The following is a 12,327-nucleotide window of genomic DNA, read 5'->3' as shown; positions in this document are numbered from 1 at the left end:
GGTCACGAAGAGTCGGACACGACTGAACGACTGAACAACAACAACAACAACAAGAGCTTTCAGCTGGGATAGGCTGGTATTTTGGCCCCACCCCTTTTCCCTCCAGCCCCACCCACCTCTGGAATGTTGTTCCCCAGAGCTTCCCCAAAATGGAATTTGGGGCTGAAAGAGGTTCAACAGCCCTGCTCTGTTGGTTCTCTGCAAAGGGAAATGAAAGGGGAATGTCAAGATGAAGGCTAGATCTACACTACTGCTTTATAGTGGTATTGAGGTGCATTGATAACTGGACAGTATGACTCCCTACCCATGGAAGGTGCCTCTGCCTGATTTTTGGGATCCCTCCTTCACACCACACACCACAGCCCACCCCATTAAGTAGGATCCCTCAACCGTCTGGCATTTTCAGAGGGCTGGAGGGGCTGCCATGGAGAGTAGTGAGTGGGGAAGTCCTCTTCCACCAGCCCAGTTGCAGATGCCTACATCTGGATCCAACCCATTGTTATTTATTCTATTGTTGTAGCCATATCTCCGATACTGTGGAAAAGTAAATTGCAATTCTGCTCAAAGCTTACAGAGGAAGAGTAATGAGCACTAGGGACCACCCATCTTAAAGTAGGCCTAGATCTGGAGAAAAAACATAGATACCCTGTCAGTTTAGCATAATTTGGTTAGCTATTCACAAAAACATTTTGACATTAAAATAAAAACTCATGAAAATTAGGCTCAGTTTTGGTTGCTACTCATGTTATGCATCAGGTTTCAGAGGGAGCCAGGCAGACATTTTCTTCCAAATGTACAATGACATTTTTGGTAATGGAGCAGGGGGAAACTGGGTGTCTGGTTGTGGTAAACTGAAGCTCCAAGAACCCTCAGTGAGAGGCTTATTCTCAGTGGCCACTGATATTTCAGCAGAAAGAGCCAAGTGGAGGAGGGAAAAGACGTAATCTGAACTGCTGAGACTAGTGCACCAGCTGCACCCATTCCTGTAGATGTCTGATCTGACTACAGTCACGAAGTCCTGTTCTCCGGCCACTGTAGTCCTTCAATTTAGTCCTTCAGTTTTTGGATGTTTTAAATGTATGATTCTATTTTTAAATCTCTGCAGTGCTGCTGGATTTTACTTTGGTTTTATATTGCAATTTTAAACTTTTGAGATTATTATATTATGTTTGATCAGGTTTTAATTTCTATGAACTGCCCAGAGAGCTTTGCATAGAAATGTAAATAATAAAGTGTTGAGAAACTTCAGCTGATCCAGAATGCTCTGGCCAGACTATTGACCGGGGCTGGTTACAGAGAACATGTGACTCCTTTGTTACAACAACTTCACTGGCTACCTGTCTGTTTCCAGGCACAACTCACAATGTTGGTTATGACCATAAAAGCCCTATATGACTTGGGACTTGCCTATCTGAAAGACTGTCTTCTCCCATACAAACCTGACCAGGGTTTAAGATCTTTGGTGGAGGCCCCCCTCTTGGTTCTGCCACTATCAGAGGCATGTTTGTTGGGGCTGCGAGAGAGGGCCTTCTCGGTGGTTACTCCTCACCAAGGGATGCTAGGTTGGCCTCCTCTTTCTTGTCCTCCCACTGGCAGGCAAAGATGTTTTTATTCAGGTAGGGCATTGGGATGTCTGCCTTCATTGGTTCCAGAAAGGTGGTATAGAAATGTTTTAAATAAATAAACAATAGATAAATAAGCTAGTCTGCTGCTAAAGGGGTTTTTAACTGGTTTGGTGCCATCTGTTTCTTTTATGATTGTTTTTTAATTGCTTTGTTTCTAAGTTATATCTTAATTAAAATGTCTTTAAACTCTATTTTATTGTTGTTGTCTGTCTTGCTCACCATTTGTGGTGGAAAGGCAGGATAATAAATAAATAAGCCCCTAATGGGTATTTAAAATGGGAATGACTTTGGAATGCAGAGGCAGATAATTCTGAATGTGTAATGTCTGGATGGGGCTTCCCGTTAGGTGGTACAGTCTCAATTGGGAGTCAAGACAGCATTCATTTTTCTAAGAATAGTTTAAGAATATTTGTTTTTGTTTCTAAGACAAATAATTATTCTGTCTGTAAAATGTGAACCCACATCTGTACAGGACAGTAACTTGTGTGCCAGATTATCTGTGGGGTCAATGAAGATACACAAGGGACAAATCTAACTCTAAGGGCTCAATCCTATTGAGATAGGCAGCCACCTCCGAACTCAGAGGCAACTGCCTATCCAAAGCAGGGCAGGAGAAGCATGGTGATCGTTCCCTCCACACTTCTCCTGCCCTGCTTTTTCGGCTAGACAGCCGATTGCTGCTGTCTAGCCGTGGGAGCATGAAGTGGGGAAGGAGGCTGCTGTATGACACATCGGATGTGTCGTACAGGCAGCTACACTCTCCCTACCCCAGAACACCCCCAGCCATGCCCCTTTCCGGCCCCTTCGCACTCCTCTTGTGAGCGCGGAGGACGGGGCTGTTCTGCACTGCCTCTGAGGCAGCACGGAAGTGGAGGGAGGTCGCTTCCCAGAAAAAGAAATAGCCTATGGCCGTCTAGCTGCTGTCTAGCGCCCATACAATTGCTCCCTAAGTCTTCTAGAATGGTTTTGTTTTGTTTGGTTATCTTGATCATAATTCCTGAGAATGTACCAAGCCAAAATTATTTGGCAGTGTTCAGAATTGTGTAATCATACTGTGCTGGAAAGGTACAGTAAATCAATCCATGTGTACATAGTTCTAGTGCTCCACCTTCAGAGCTTCTCCCCAACAGCTGCAAAGGTTATTATGTCCTTGAAGTTACTCAACAGGGTGAAAAAGCTACCTTTCCCCACATTTCCGCTTACAGCCGTTTATAACTTGTTAATTGTTGGGAGATGGAAGTTGGCAACATATGTGTAAATAAAGCACTGGAAAGGTACGACAGATATTTTCTGCAGCTACGTTTGTTGCTACTACCTTGTATTTTTTCAACATCTTTTGTATTTTTCAGTACTTTATTTACACTGACATTGCCAATATTTATTGTTAGGCCTCCTTACACTCTCAAGCCATCCTCCAACACAATCCATTGAAATTAGTAGGCCTAAATGTGCTTAACTCTGTGTTTGATTGTTAGCTTTAGGGCTGATTCACACCTGCATGTACATTACCTGATGCAGCTCAATGCTTTATTACCCCATACATCACAACTGAGTCTAACCTTTACCCATGCCACATGAATTGGCAAAGTATGACAAGTTTGGCAGCCCATACACAGTGTGTGTGTGTGTGTGTATGTGTGTATGTGTGTGTAGCACAGCTACTGACGATGGCGGAAGCCAAAACATTAGCTTAAATATATTTTCAAATACTCTGTTGTTAAGTCTTTCTATCTTTCTTATATATTTTACATTTAGACTGATTGCATCCACAGTGGATCCAGGGCCTCCTTGTTTTGCTTTTGTGCAGCTTTACACCAACCTCTATCTCCCTCTCTGTTTGTAAGTTGTGAATATATTCAGAAAACATCCAAAAAGTAGTATAATTTTCCTATGTTTCACATTTAAAGCTGTGCTTCTCCTTAGGCGGTAATCAGGCCCCTCCTGAAAAAGCCTAACCTGGACCTGAAGGATGTAGGCCAGTGGCCAACATCCCCTTCCTGGGCAAGATGCTTGAGTGGGTGGCTGCTGGACAACTCCAGGCACTGTTAAATGAAATGGATTATCTAGATCAATTTCAATTGGGCTTCAGGCCTGGTTTTGGAACAGAAACTGCCTTGGTTACCCTGTGGGATGACCTCTGCCAGGAGAGGGACGGGGGAGTGCGACCCTGTTGATTCTCCTGGACCTTTCAGCAGCTTTTGATACCATCAACCGTGGTATCCTTCTGGATAGGTTGTCTGTGTTGGGAGTTGGAGGTACTGCACACCAGTGGTTCCACTCCTACTTGGATGGCCGATTCCAGAAGGTGGTGCTGGGGGATTATTGCTCTGCGCCATGGCAATTATGCCACGGGGTTCCACAGGGCTCTATTTTATCCCCCATGCTGTTAACATCTACATGAAGCCACTGGGGGAGGTTATCTGGAGGTGTGGGCTGAGGTGCCATCACATGAATGACACCAAGCTCTACCTCTTTCTCATCAAACCCAAGTGAGGCAGTGGCTGTTCTGAATCAGTGCCTGGGCATGGTAATGGACTGGATGAGGGCCAATAAACTGAAACTCAATCCAGACAAGACAGAAGTACTGTTAGTGGGTGGTTTGTCTGCCTGCCTAGGTGATGTTCAACCTGTTCTGGAGGGGTTGCACTCCCCCTAAAGGATCATTCCACCTGACCACTATTATCTTTATAATCAAAAATGGAAACCATCTTTTTTGAGATGAAAGATGGAAACCCTTCATTTTTTCATTACTGTTCCATTAATCAGACTTATATTTTAGGGACTACGTTAGCTGGACTTAGTTTCCATGAAATCAATGGAACTTAACGCATCACTCATGTGTCCCATTGAGTTCAATTGGGCCAAAGTTCAACTTAGTCTGGATCCAACTTGATGAACTTAGTAGTGGTATATTTCATCTTTGAAAGTAAAGCAATGTATTGAAAAAATCGCATTACAATGAAATGTTGGCACTTGTATGATCTAGCCCATTTTGCTACAAGGTCTTTTATTTCAGCTTCTCCTGCCTTCATATCCACACTGAAGTAAGCACAGGTTTACTACGCTTCAGGGCCAAAACAGACATTACTTTAAATGTGTTGTCTACCAGCTTAGTCTTATTTATTTATTTTACTCTAAAGTAGGCACATAGCCGACTGGGACCCTAGTGTGGATGTTGGAGTATTTTTAAGAGGGTCTCCTGCACCTAATCTAGAGTAAAAATGAAGACACAGCTGCTAAGCACACATTTAAAGTAATGGGGTTTTTGGCCCTCAGGGCTTCAGGAAGTCCATCATGATTGTTTGCAGCAAAAGTGAAGAATCATGTTGGAGAATCTGGGAGCATGGCAAATCTTAATTTTTAAAAAAATGACACAGACACAGTAAGTACATTCTTTAATATATTTTCCAGTTGTGTATTTAAAAACATTGTTTAATGTGTTCCTTTTCATTTTTGCTCTGCAATAAGTATGCAATCAATTCTTTCTTTCAAAATAAGTGGCTTAGAAACAAGACTTTCAATATATTAACAGCAACTCTTATGATAGTCTATAGTATGAGATTTTTCTTTATTTATGACATAAAATTTTGCTTACGGTTAAGGCACAATGAATCCAGGCAAGGCAAATGGAATTATACATTTACCATTTGGCCAAAGTGTACGAAGTGCAATAAAAATAATCAAATCTTGATATCCCCCACACCTCATATGGACACACGCTGTGGTTTTGTAGATTTCACTCCTGAATAATATTTCGTGCTTTGTTTTCAGCCTTATTTGGTAGAAGGTATCAAGAAAAATTCTCTTAGGTTTTGGTACATATGCATCATGCTCAGCATATGTGATTGCAATGCCAGTATTATACCCAGCACTGCTGGTGCCATGTCATGGGAAAGAGCAACAGAGAGAACACTCCGTCCCCAAATCACATATTAACTCACATAATTATACCTGTATCAAGAGTCCTCTTGCATATGCAAGAGCTCCAGTGTGTACATATGGCTCTTCCATGAGCAAGCCTTCCCCATTTACTGCAGTGTCCGGGACAGTTCTGCACAAATATCCATCTCCAGTGTACATAGAGAGATAGCTCAATGGTGTAGTGAATTATAAGCCCATATTGCTAGAGTCTCTGTGTGTACAGTGACTGATATGTCCACTGAGCTTGGACTCATAAAGCCCAGTCCTTTACTTGTTCACTCAGAAGTCAGTATTATTGCGGTCCTTAGAGTAGGGGTGGAGAACCTCTGGTCCTCCAGATGTTCTTGGCCTCCAACTCCCATCAGCCCCAGCCAGCATGACAATGGGCAGGACTGATAGGAGTTGTATTCCAACAACATCTATAAGGCCACAAGTTCCCCACTCCTGAATTACAGTGCATTCACATGGCTAAAAGAAGAAACTGTATCTAGCACCTACATCTTTGGGGGGTCTTTTTTCATTTTTACTGTAGAGGAGGTGCAGGGGGCCCAATCCAGATTTTAAAAGTCCCCCACCTCCTGATTAGGGTCCCAATTCAGACTGCGCCCCCTGCTCCTACTCTAGAGTAAAAATGAAAAAAAATGATGCAGCTGCTAGATACTAGATAACGTATCTGTTTTAGCCAAGAATAGGTGTGCATACAATTACAGCTCTAGAAGCAGGGGTGTTATAGAACTGTTCTCTGCCAGATTCTTCCTGGATTTTGAAGTTCTGCCTAACTAGATATGTTTAACCAGGTAGGACTTGCCAATATTAGAATCTATGATTCTTTCAGAAAATGTGGCAAGAGATGTTTAAAAAGTAAAACAAAATTTCAAAAAAGATCCCAGGAATGGCTATAAGCAATTAAATGTAAACAGACTAGTTTGTTTTCTTTTAGTTTTCTTAATTTAAACATTCTTAATTTGGGGAAATCTTGTTCATGTGGACCAGTATGGCTTTCTTCCATGAGGATTTATAGCAGACCCTGTTTGGAGGTTATTTAGTTTGATACACTTTTGTAAGGCGCATAAATCTCCAATGGCAATTTTGGCCTTTGATTGCATAAATAAGTGGAATTACCGTGGGTAATACAGAACATTTGATTAGTTTGTATGCCGACGACATGTTATTGACATTGAGTAATCCATCATATGCAATTCAGGCTCTAGAAGTATAATTAGATAAATTTAAGGAAACATTGGATCATAGGGTTAATTTCAAGAAATCAGGCCTTCTATGTTTAAATTTTCCTCCAGGTAAGAAATTAAGAGTCTCACAAAGACTAGGGATCCCATTAGTAAATAATTGTTTTTGCTGTTTAGGGATCTATCTACCTAGGAATACATGAAAATTCTAAAAGTAAAACAAAATTTCAAAAAAGATCTCAGGAATGGCGATCAGCAATTAAATGTAAACAGACTAGTTTGTTTTATTTTGATTTAAGTTTCTTAATTTAAACATTCTTAATTTAAGCATTCCAATGTGCATACCTGTGGGGGGGGGGTGTAATTAAAATAATTAAATGAATCCCAAGTGTAAATAAAACTGGTGACACTTAGGATGATGGGTGCAACACAGAAGGCTGGGTTGAAAAGACAAGAACCAAGCTGAAGACTAGATACAACTGCTTCCAGGGATCATTTTAAACTGGAAGAAGAACAAACCTGTGTGTGTCTATTTAGAAGTAAGTCCGATTGAGTGCAATGGAGTTTACTCCCAGGTAAGTGTATATAGGATTGCAGCCTAAATCACCCTCCCATAGTGCTGTTTCAAATAAAATGCTGATACTCAGCATTTTGACTTTTACCCCGTACAGGATGGCAAATGCAAACTATTTCTTTTTTCTTCTTCTACCACTGAATGTTTTCTACTCATACAGTTTGAATGATTTCCATAGTAATGTACTGTGATTGTATTTTATTATAGGGAAAGTTTGAGTATCTCACCATTGTCCTCTTAATCAATTGGAGTCATTACATGCACAGTGAACCAGAGTCTGATTTCAAAAATTTAGAATAATATTTTTTATCTCACAGGCTGTTTTTCATAGTTCAAACTGCATTGGATACAGATATAGTCATCCTTAGCATAGACCTATTGAAATCAATGGTACCTAAGCTAGTCATGACTTGCTTATTCTATTGATTACAATGGGTCTGCTCTATGCATGATGACATTTGGATCCAACCCACTCTCTTTATGTTGGATTCGCACCATGTAGTCCTATCAGGTTTCCAAGGAATTTTCAGTTAGTATGGCTTGTTATGCACCATTGTAAAAACCAAACTCTTAAGAGGCTCAGTGCAATCAATAAAGTTAGTCATGAACAGAAAGATAACTTTCTCCAGTCATTACTGACTATACCCCAATCAGTAATGGCCACCTCTCTTACCATTTAGCTTGCTTGGATGAGTCATTTTCCCAAAAAAACTCATATATACATAACGATGTGTATGTCATCATACTAGGCTCGGCCATATTTTGTAAACTGGTACTCTTTTAAAGGCTTCCTGTAGAGCAGGAGTGCAGGACCTCAGGCCCCAGGCTGAATCCAGCCTTCAGGATTCCCCAGATAGGCATGAGTCCTTCCCCTGGTTCTACCCCTAACCACTGAATGTTTGGTGGTTTCCTGACCTTTGCATGTTTTGTTACCCATTCTAAAAGATTGGAATACCTCTTCTAAGGCTTAGTTACTGGCAGTAACAGCCTGAAACTAAAATAAAATAAATTAATCTTTTTGGTATTTTGGCTCCATCCCCTTTGCCTTGGGCCCTACTTCATTTTGCTTTCAGCCCTGCCCACCACTCCAATGCAGCCCCCGAGAGATTCTCCAGAACTGAATTCAGCCCTTGGGCGGAAAGAGGTTCAACATCCCTGCTGTAGACTGACAGAACTGCTGGTTTTTGCAGAGTTCGCAAAGGCTTCGTTTTCATTTTGATCTTGTTATATTGTTCAAGTTCTTTTTTTCTAGAGGGCAGAAAATTATTTTGTCCTGCTACAGTGGAATATGTCATTACACACTTTGTTGGTCTGAATAGAATTGTTGTGCAACAGCCTTGAAGTTTTCCATAAATTCTGTATATGTTTTTTCTTCAAATGTTTCACATTTTTGACACTTGGATGTTTCACTGTTCTGCAAAAAGGAAAGGTTAAAGAAGTTAGCATTGTACTAGTCAAATAAAGAAAACGTTGAAAGAGATAGGAAGACACATGCCCATGATTGACAAGAATCATTCCTAATAATAATAAGATCTCTTCTGTAGTTAGGCTGAGAATATTTTATTATAATTTGTTAATTCTGAAATGTGACTTGCAGAACACTTTAAAATCCTGCCAGTATTCTTGTCCAAGTTCAAGAAAACAACTCATGATGCACTGATGTTCCATAACGTCAGTGGGATTTCTCTGTGCTGGTTCTAATGAGCATCAATAAATTGATAAGACTGTACTCATAAGTCTTAGTATGAAACACATTAAGTTATTGGTTTCCAGTTGGTTCCTCGGCAGGTGATTCTGTAAGAGCCCTGGTTGATCTCTGGAACAGAGAAATGGCCCAGGCGGTTGACATGATGGCTCCTGAGCATCATCTTCCATGGAGTGGAGCCCAACAACCCCCCTGGTTTTCCAGGTGCTACAGACAATGAAACAAGAGGGATGTTGTCTAGAGCAATATTGGTGGAAATTTTGGAATTTATTTATTTATTTATTTCTATACCACCCAATAGCCGAAGCTCTCTGGGCGGTTCACAAAAATTAAAACCAAACAACACACAATAAAACTATTTAAAATATATAGAACATTAAAACCACAATATAACAATACAACCACAATAAAACCTAGCAGCGGTACAGGAGTTTAAAATACAGTTTTAAAACAGCAAAGATAAAAATTTAGAAAGCTAAAATGCTAAAATGCCTGGGAAAATAGAAAGGTCTTCAGCTGGCGCCGAAAGGAGTACAATGTAGGCGCCAGGCGAACCTCACTAGGGAGCTCATTCCAGAGCCGGGGTGCCACAACAGAAAAAGCCCTCCTCCTAGTAGCCACCCGCCTCACTTCCTTTGGCAGGGGCTCACGGAGAAGGGCCGCTGATGATGATCTTAAGGTCCAGGCAGGCACATATGGGAGGAGGCAATCCTTCAGGTAACCTGGCCCCAAGCTGTTAAGGGCTTTAAATGTTAACACCAGCACTTTGAATCGGGCCCGGAAACGGACTGGCAGCCAGTGCAGCTGGAAAAGTACTGGCGTAATATGAGCTCGCAGGCCAGTCCCTGTTAACAATCTTGCTGCCCTATTTTGGACCAGCTGAAGTTTCTGGACCGTTTTCAAAGGCAGCCCCACGTATAATGCATTGCAGTAATCCAGACGAGAAGTTATCAGAGCATGGATAACCATAGCTAGGCTATCTCTGTCCAAATAAGGGCGTAGTTGGTATACCAGCCTAAGCTGATAAAAAGCGCTCTGTGCCACTGAGTTCACCTGTGCCTCAAGTGACAGTTCTGGATCCAAGAGCACCCCCAAACTACGAACCTGATCCTTTAGGGGGAGTGCAACCCCCTCCAGAACAGGTTGAATATCACCTAGCCGGGCAGACGAACCACCCACTAACAGTACCTCCGTCTTGTCTGGATTGAGTTTCAGTTTATTAGCCCTCATCCAGTCCATTACCGTGCCCAGGCACTGGTTCAGAACAGCCACTGCCTCACCTGGGTTTGATGAGAAAGAGAGGTAGAGCTGGGTGTCATCCGCATATTGATGGCACCTCGGCCCACACCTCCAGATAACCTCCCCCAGCGGTTTCATGTAGATGTTAAACAGCATGGGGGATAAAATAGAGCCCTGTGGAACCCCATGGCACAATTGCCATGGCACACAGCAATAATCCCCCAGCACTACCTTCTGGAATCGGCCATCCAAGTAGGAGCGGAACCACTGTAGTGCAGTGCCTCCAACTCCCAACCCAGACAACCTATCCAGAAGGATACCATGGTCGATGGTATCGAAAGCCGCTGAGAGGTCCAGGAGAATCAACAGGGTCGCACTCCCCCTGTCCCTCTCCCAGCAGAGGTCATCCCACAGGGCGACCAAGGCAATTTCCGTTCCAAAACCAGGCCTGAAGCCCGATTGAAATGAATCTAGATAATCCGTTTCATTCAAGAGTGCCTGGAGCTGTCCTACAACCATCCACTCAAGCACCTTGCCCAGGAAGGGGATGTTGGCCACTGGCCTATAATTGTTAACATCCTCTGGGTCCAGGTTAGGCTTTTTCAGGAGTGGTCTAATTACTGCCTCTTTTAAAGCGGCAGGCACCACTCCCTCTCTCAAGGAGGAATTTACAACCTCCTGGACCCAGCCAGACAACCCCTCCTTGTTTGATTTAATAAGCCATGAAGGGCAAGGGTCAAGCACACAAGTGGTCGATCGGACTTGGCCAAGCACCTTGTCCGCATCCTCAGGCCTCAGTAACTAAAACTCATCCAATAAAACTGGACCAGACGGTGCTCTGAACGCCTCTACCAATGGAAGTGCATTAATGGTGGTGTCCAATTCATGACGAATCTGAGCGACTTTATCCTCAAAGTGCCGCGCAAACTTGTCACAGCGTGCTACCGAGGGTTCCACCATCTCTCTCCCTGGCCCAGAATGTAACAGGCCGCAAACCACTCGGAAAAGCTCCGCTGGACGACACTGAGAAGATGCAATGCTGGTGGAAAAGAACTGCCTCTTTGCCACCCTCACCGCCACAGAGTAGGCTCGATAGTGGGCTCTTACCTGTGTTCGGTCAGACTCAGCACAAGTTTTCCTCCACCTGCGTTCTAGCCGTCTCCCCTCTTGCTTCATTGCCCTCAGCTCAGGTGTATACCAAGGAGCTGGCCGGGCTCCGCTCAGAGGGAGAGGGCGCTTGGGCGTGATCGTGTCAACCGCCCGAGTCATCTCTGCATTCCACAGAGCGACCTGGGCTTCGACAGGAGCACCAGCCATACCAGCAGAAAAATCCCCCAGAGCCCTCTGGAATCCATCGGAATCCATTAATCTCCAGGGGCGGACCATTTTAATAGGTCCCCCACCCTTGCAGAGGGGAAAGGCCACCAGAAGTCTAAACCTCAGCAGGAAGTGATCTGACCACGACAAAGGGACAGATGTTAATTCCTCCACTTTCAGATCACCATCCACCTGTCCAGTCGAGAAAACCAGATCAAGCGTGTGTCCTTTTATATGCGTTGGGCTGATGACATGTTGGGACAGCCCCATGGTTGTCATGGTGGCCATGAAGTCCTGAGCTGCCCCGGATACAGTGGCCTCAGCATGGAAGTTGAGATCCCCCAGGACCATCATCCTGGGGGTCCTCAACACCAAGTCCGAGACCACCTCCATCAGCTCAGGCAGGGAGTCTGATGGGCAGTGGGGTGGGCGGTACACCAACAGAATCCCTAATCTGTCCCAGGTACCCAACACAAGGTACAAACACTCAAGATCTGCACTCAAATGAGCAGGAAGCCTGGAGAGGGAGATTGAATTCCTATAGACCACGGCAACCCCCCCTCCCCGACCCTCAAGTCGGTGTTGGTGCTGCACCGAGTACCCAGGAGGGCACAGCTGGGAGAGAGTGACCCCTCCCAGTTCCCCCACCCAGGTCTCAGTAATACATGCCAGGTCAGCCCCCTCATCCACAATCAAATCATGGATGAGGGAGGTCTTATTTTGGGCCAACTTGGCATTCAGCAGCAGCACCACCAGACC

At 43.7% G+C, this 12,327-nt stretch overlaps 1 protein-coding gene across 14 annotated transcripts in view; it reads right to left on the bottom strand.

The window, feature by feature from the left end:
- Window positions 1–5,005: 5,005 nt before the first annotated feature.
- Window positions 5,006–12,327, bottom strand: part of IL15 (interleukin 15) — a 69,913-nt gene continuing 62,591 nt past the window's right edge. For 13 of the 14 annotated variants that reach the window (XM_084856145.1, XM_084856141.1, XM_084856146.1 and 10 more), the window contains one exon: window positions 5,006–8,721. In XM_084856145.1, the coding sequence (XP_084712271.1) occupies window positions 8,602–8,721 (120 nt within the window). In that variant the 3' untranslated portion in view covers window positions 5,006–8,601. The remainder of the gene's footprint in view (window positions 8,722–12,327) is intronic. The other variant, XR_014792088.1, reaches the window with a different exon arrangement.

The sequence above is a fragment of the Heloderma suspectum genome, chromosome 5 (genome assembly GCF_057233095.1).
Source record: "Heloderma suspectum isolate Gila_16-S chromosome 5, 16-S_ref, whole genome shotgun sequence".
NCBI classification, from domain to species: Eukaryota; Metazoa; Chordata; class Lepidosauria; order Squamata; family Helodermatidae; genus Heloderma; species Heloderma suspectum.
Note: the sequence above shows the minus strand (reverse complement) of the source record. Positions and strands in the feature narration are given on the sequence as shown.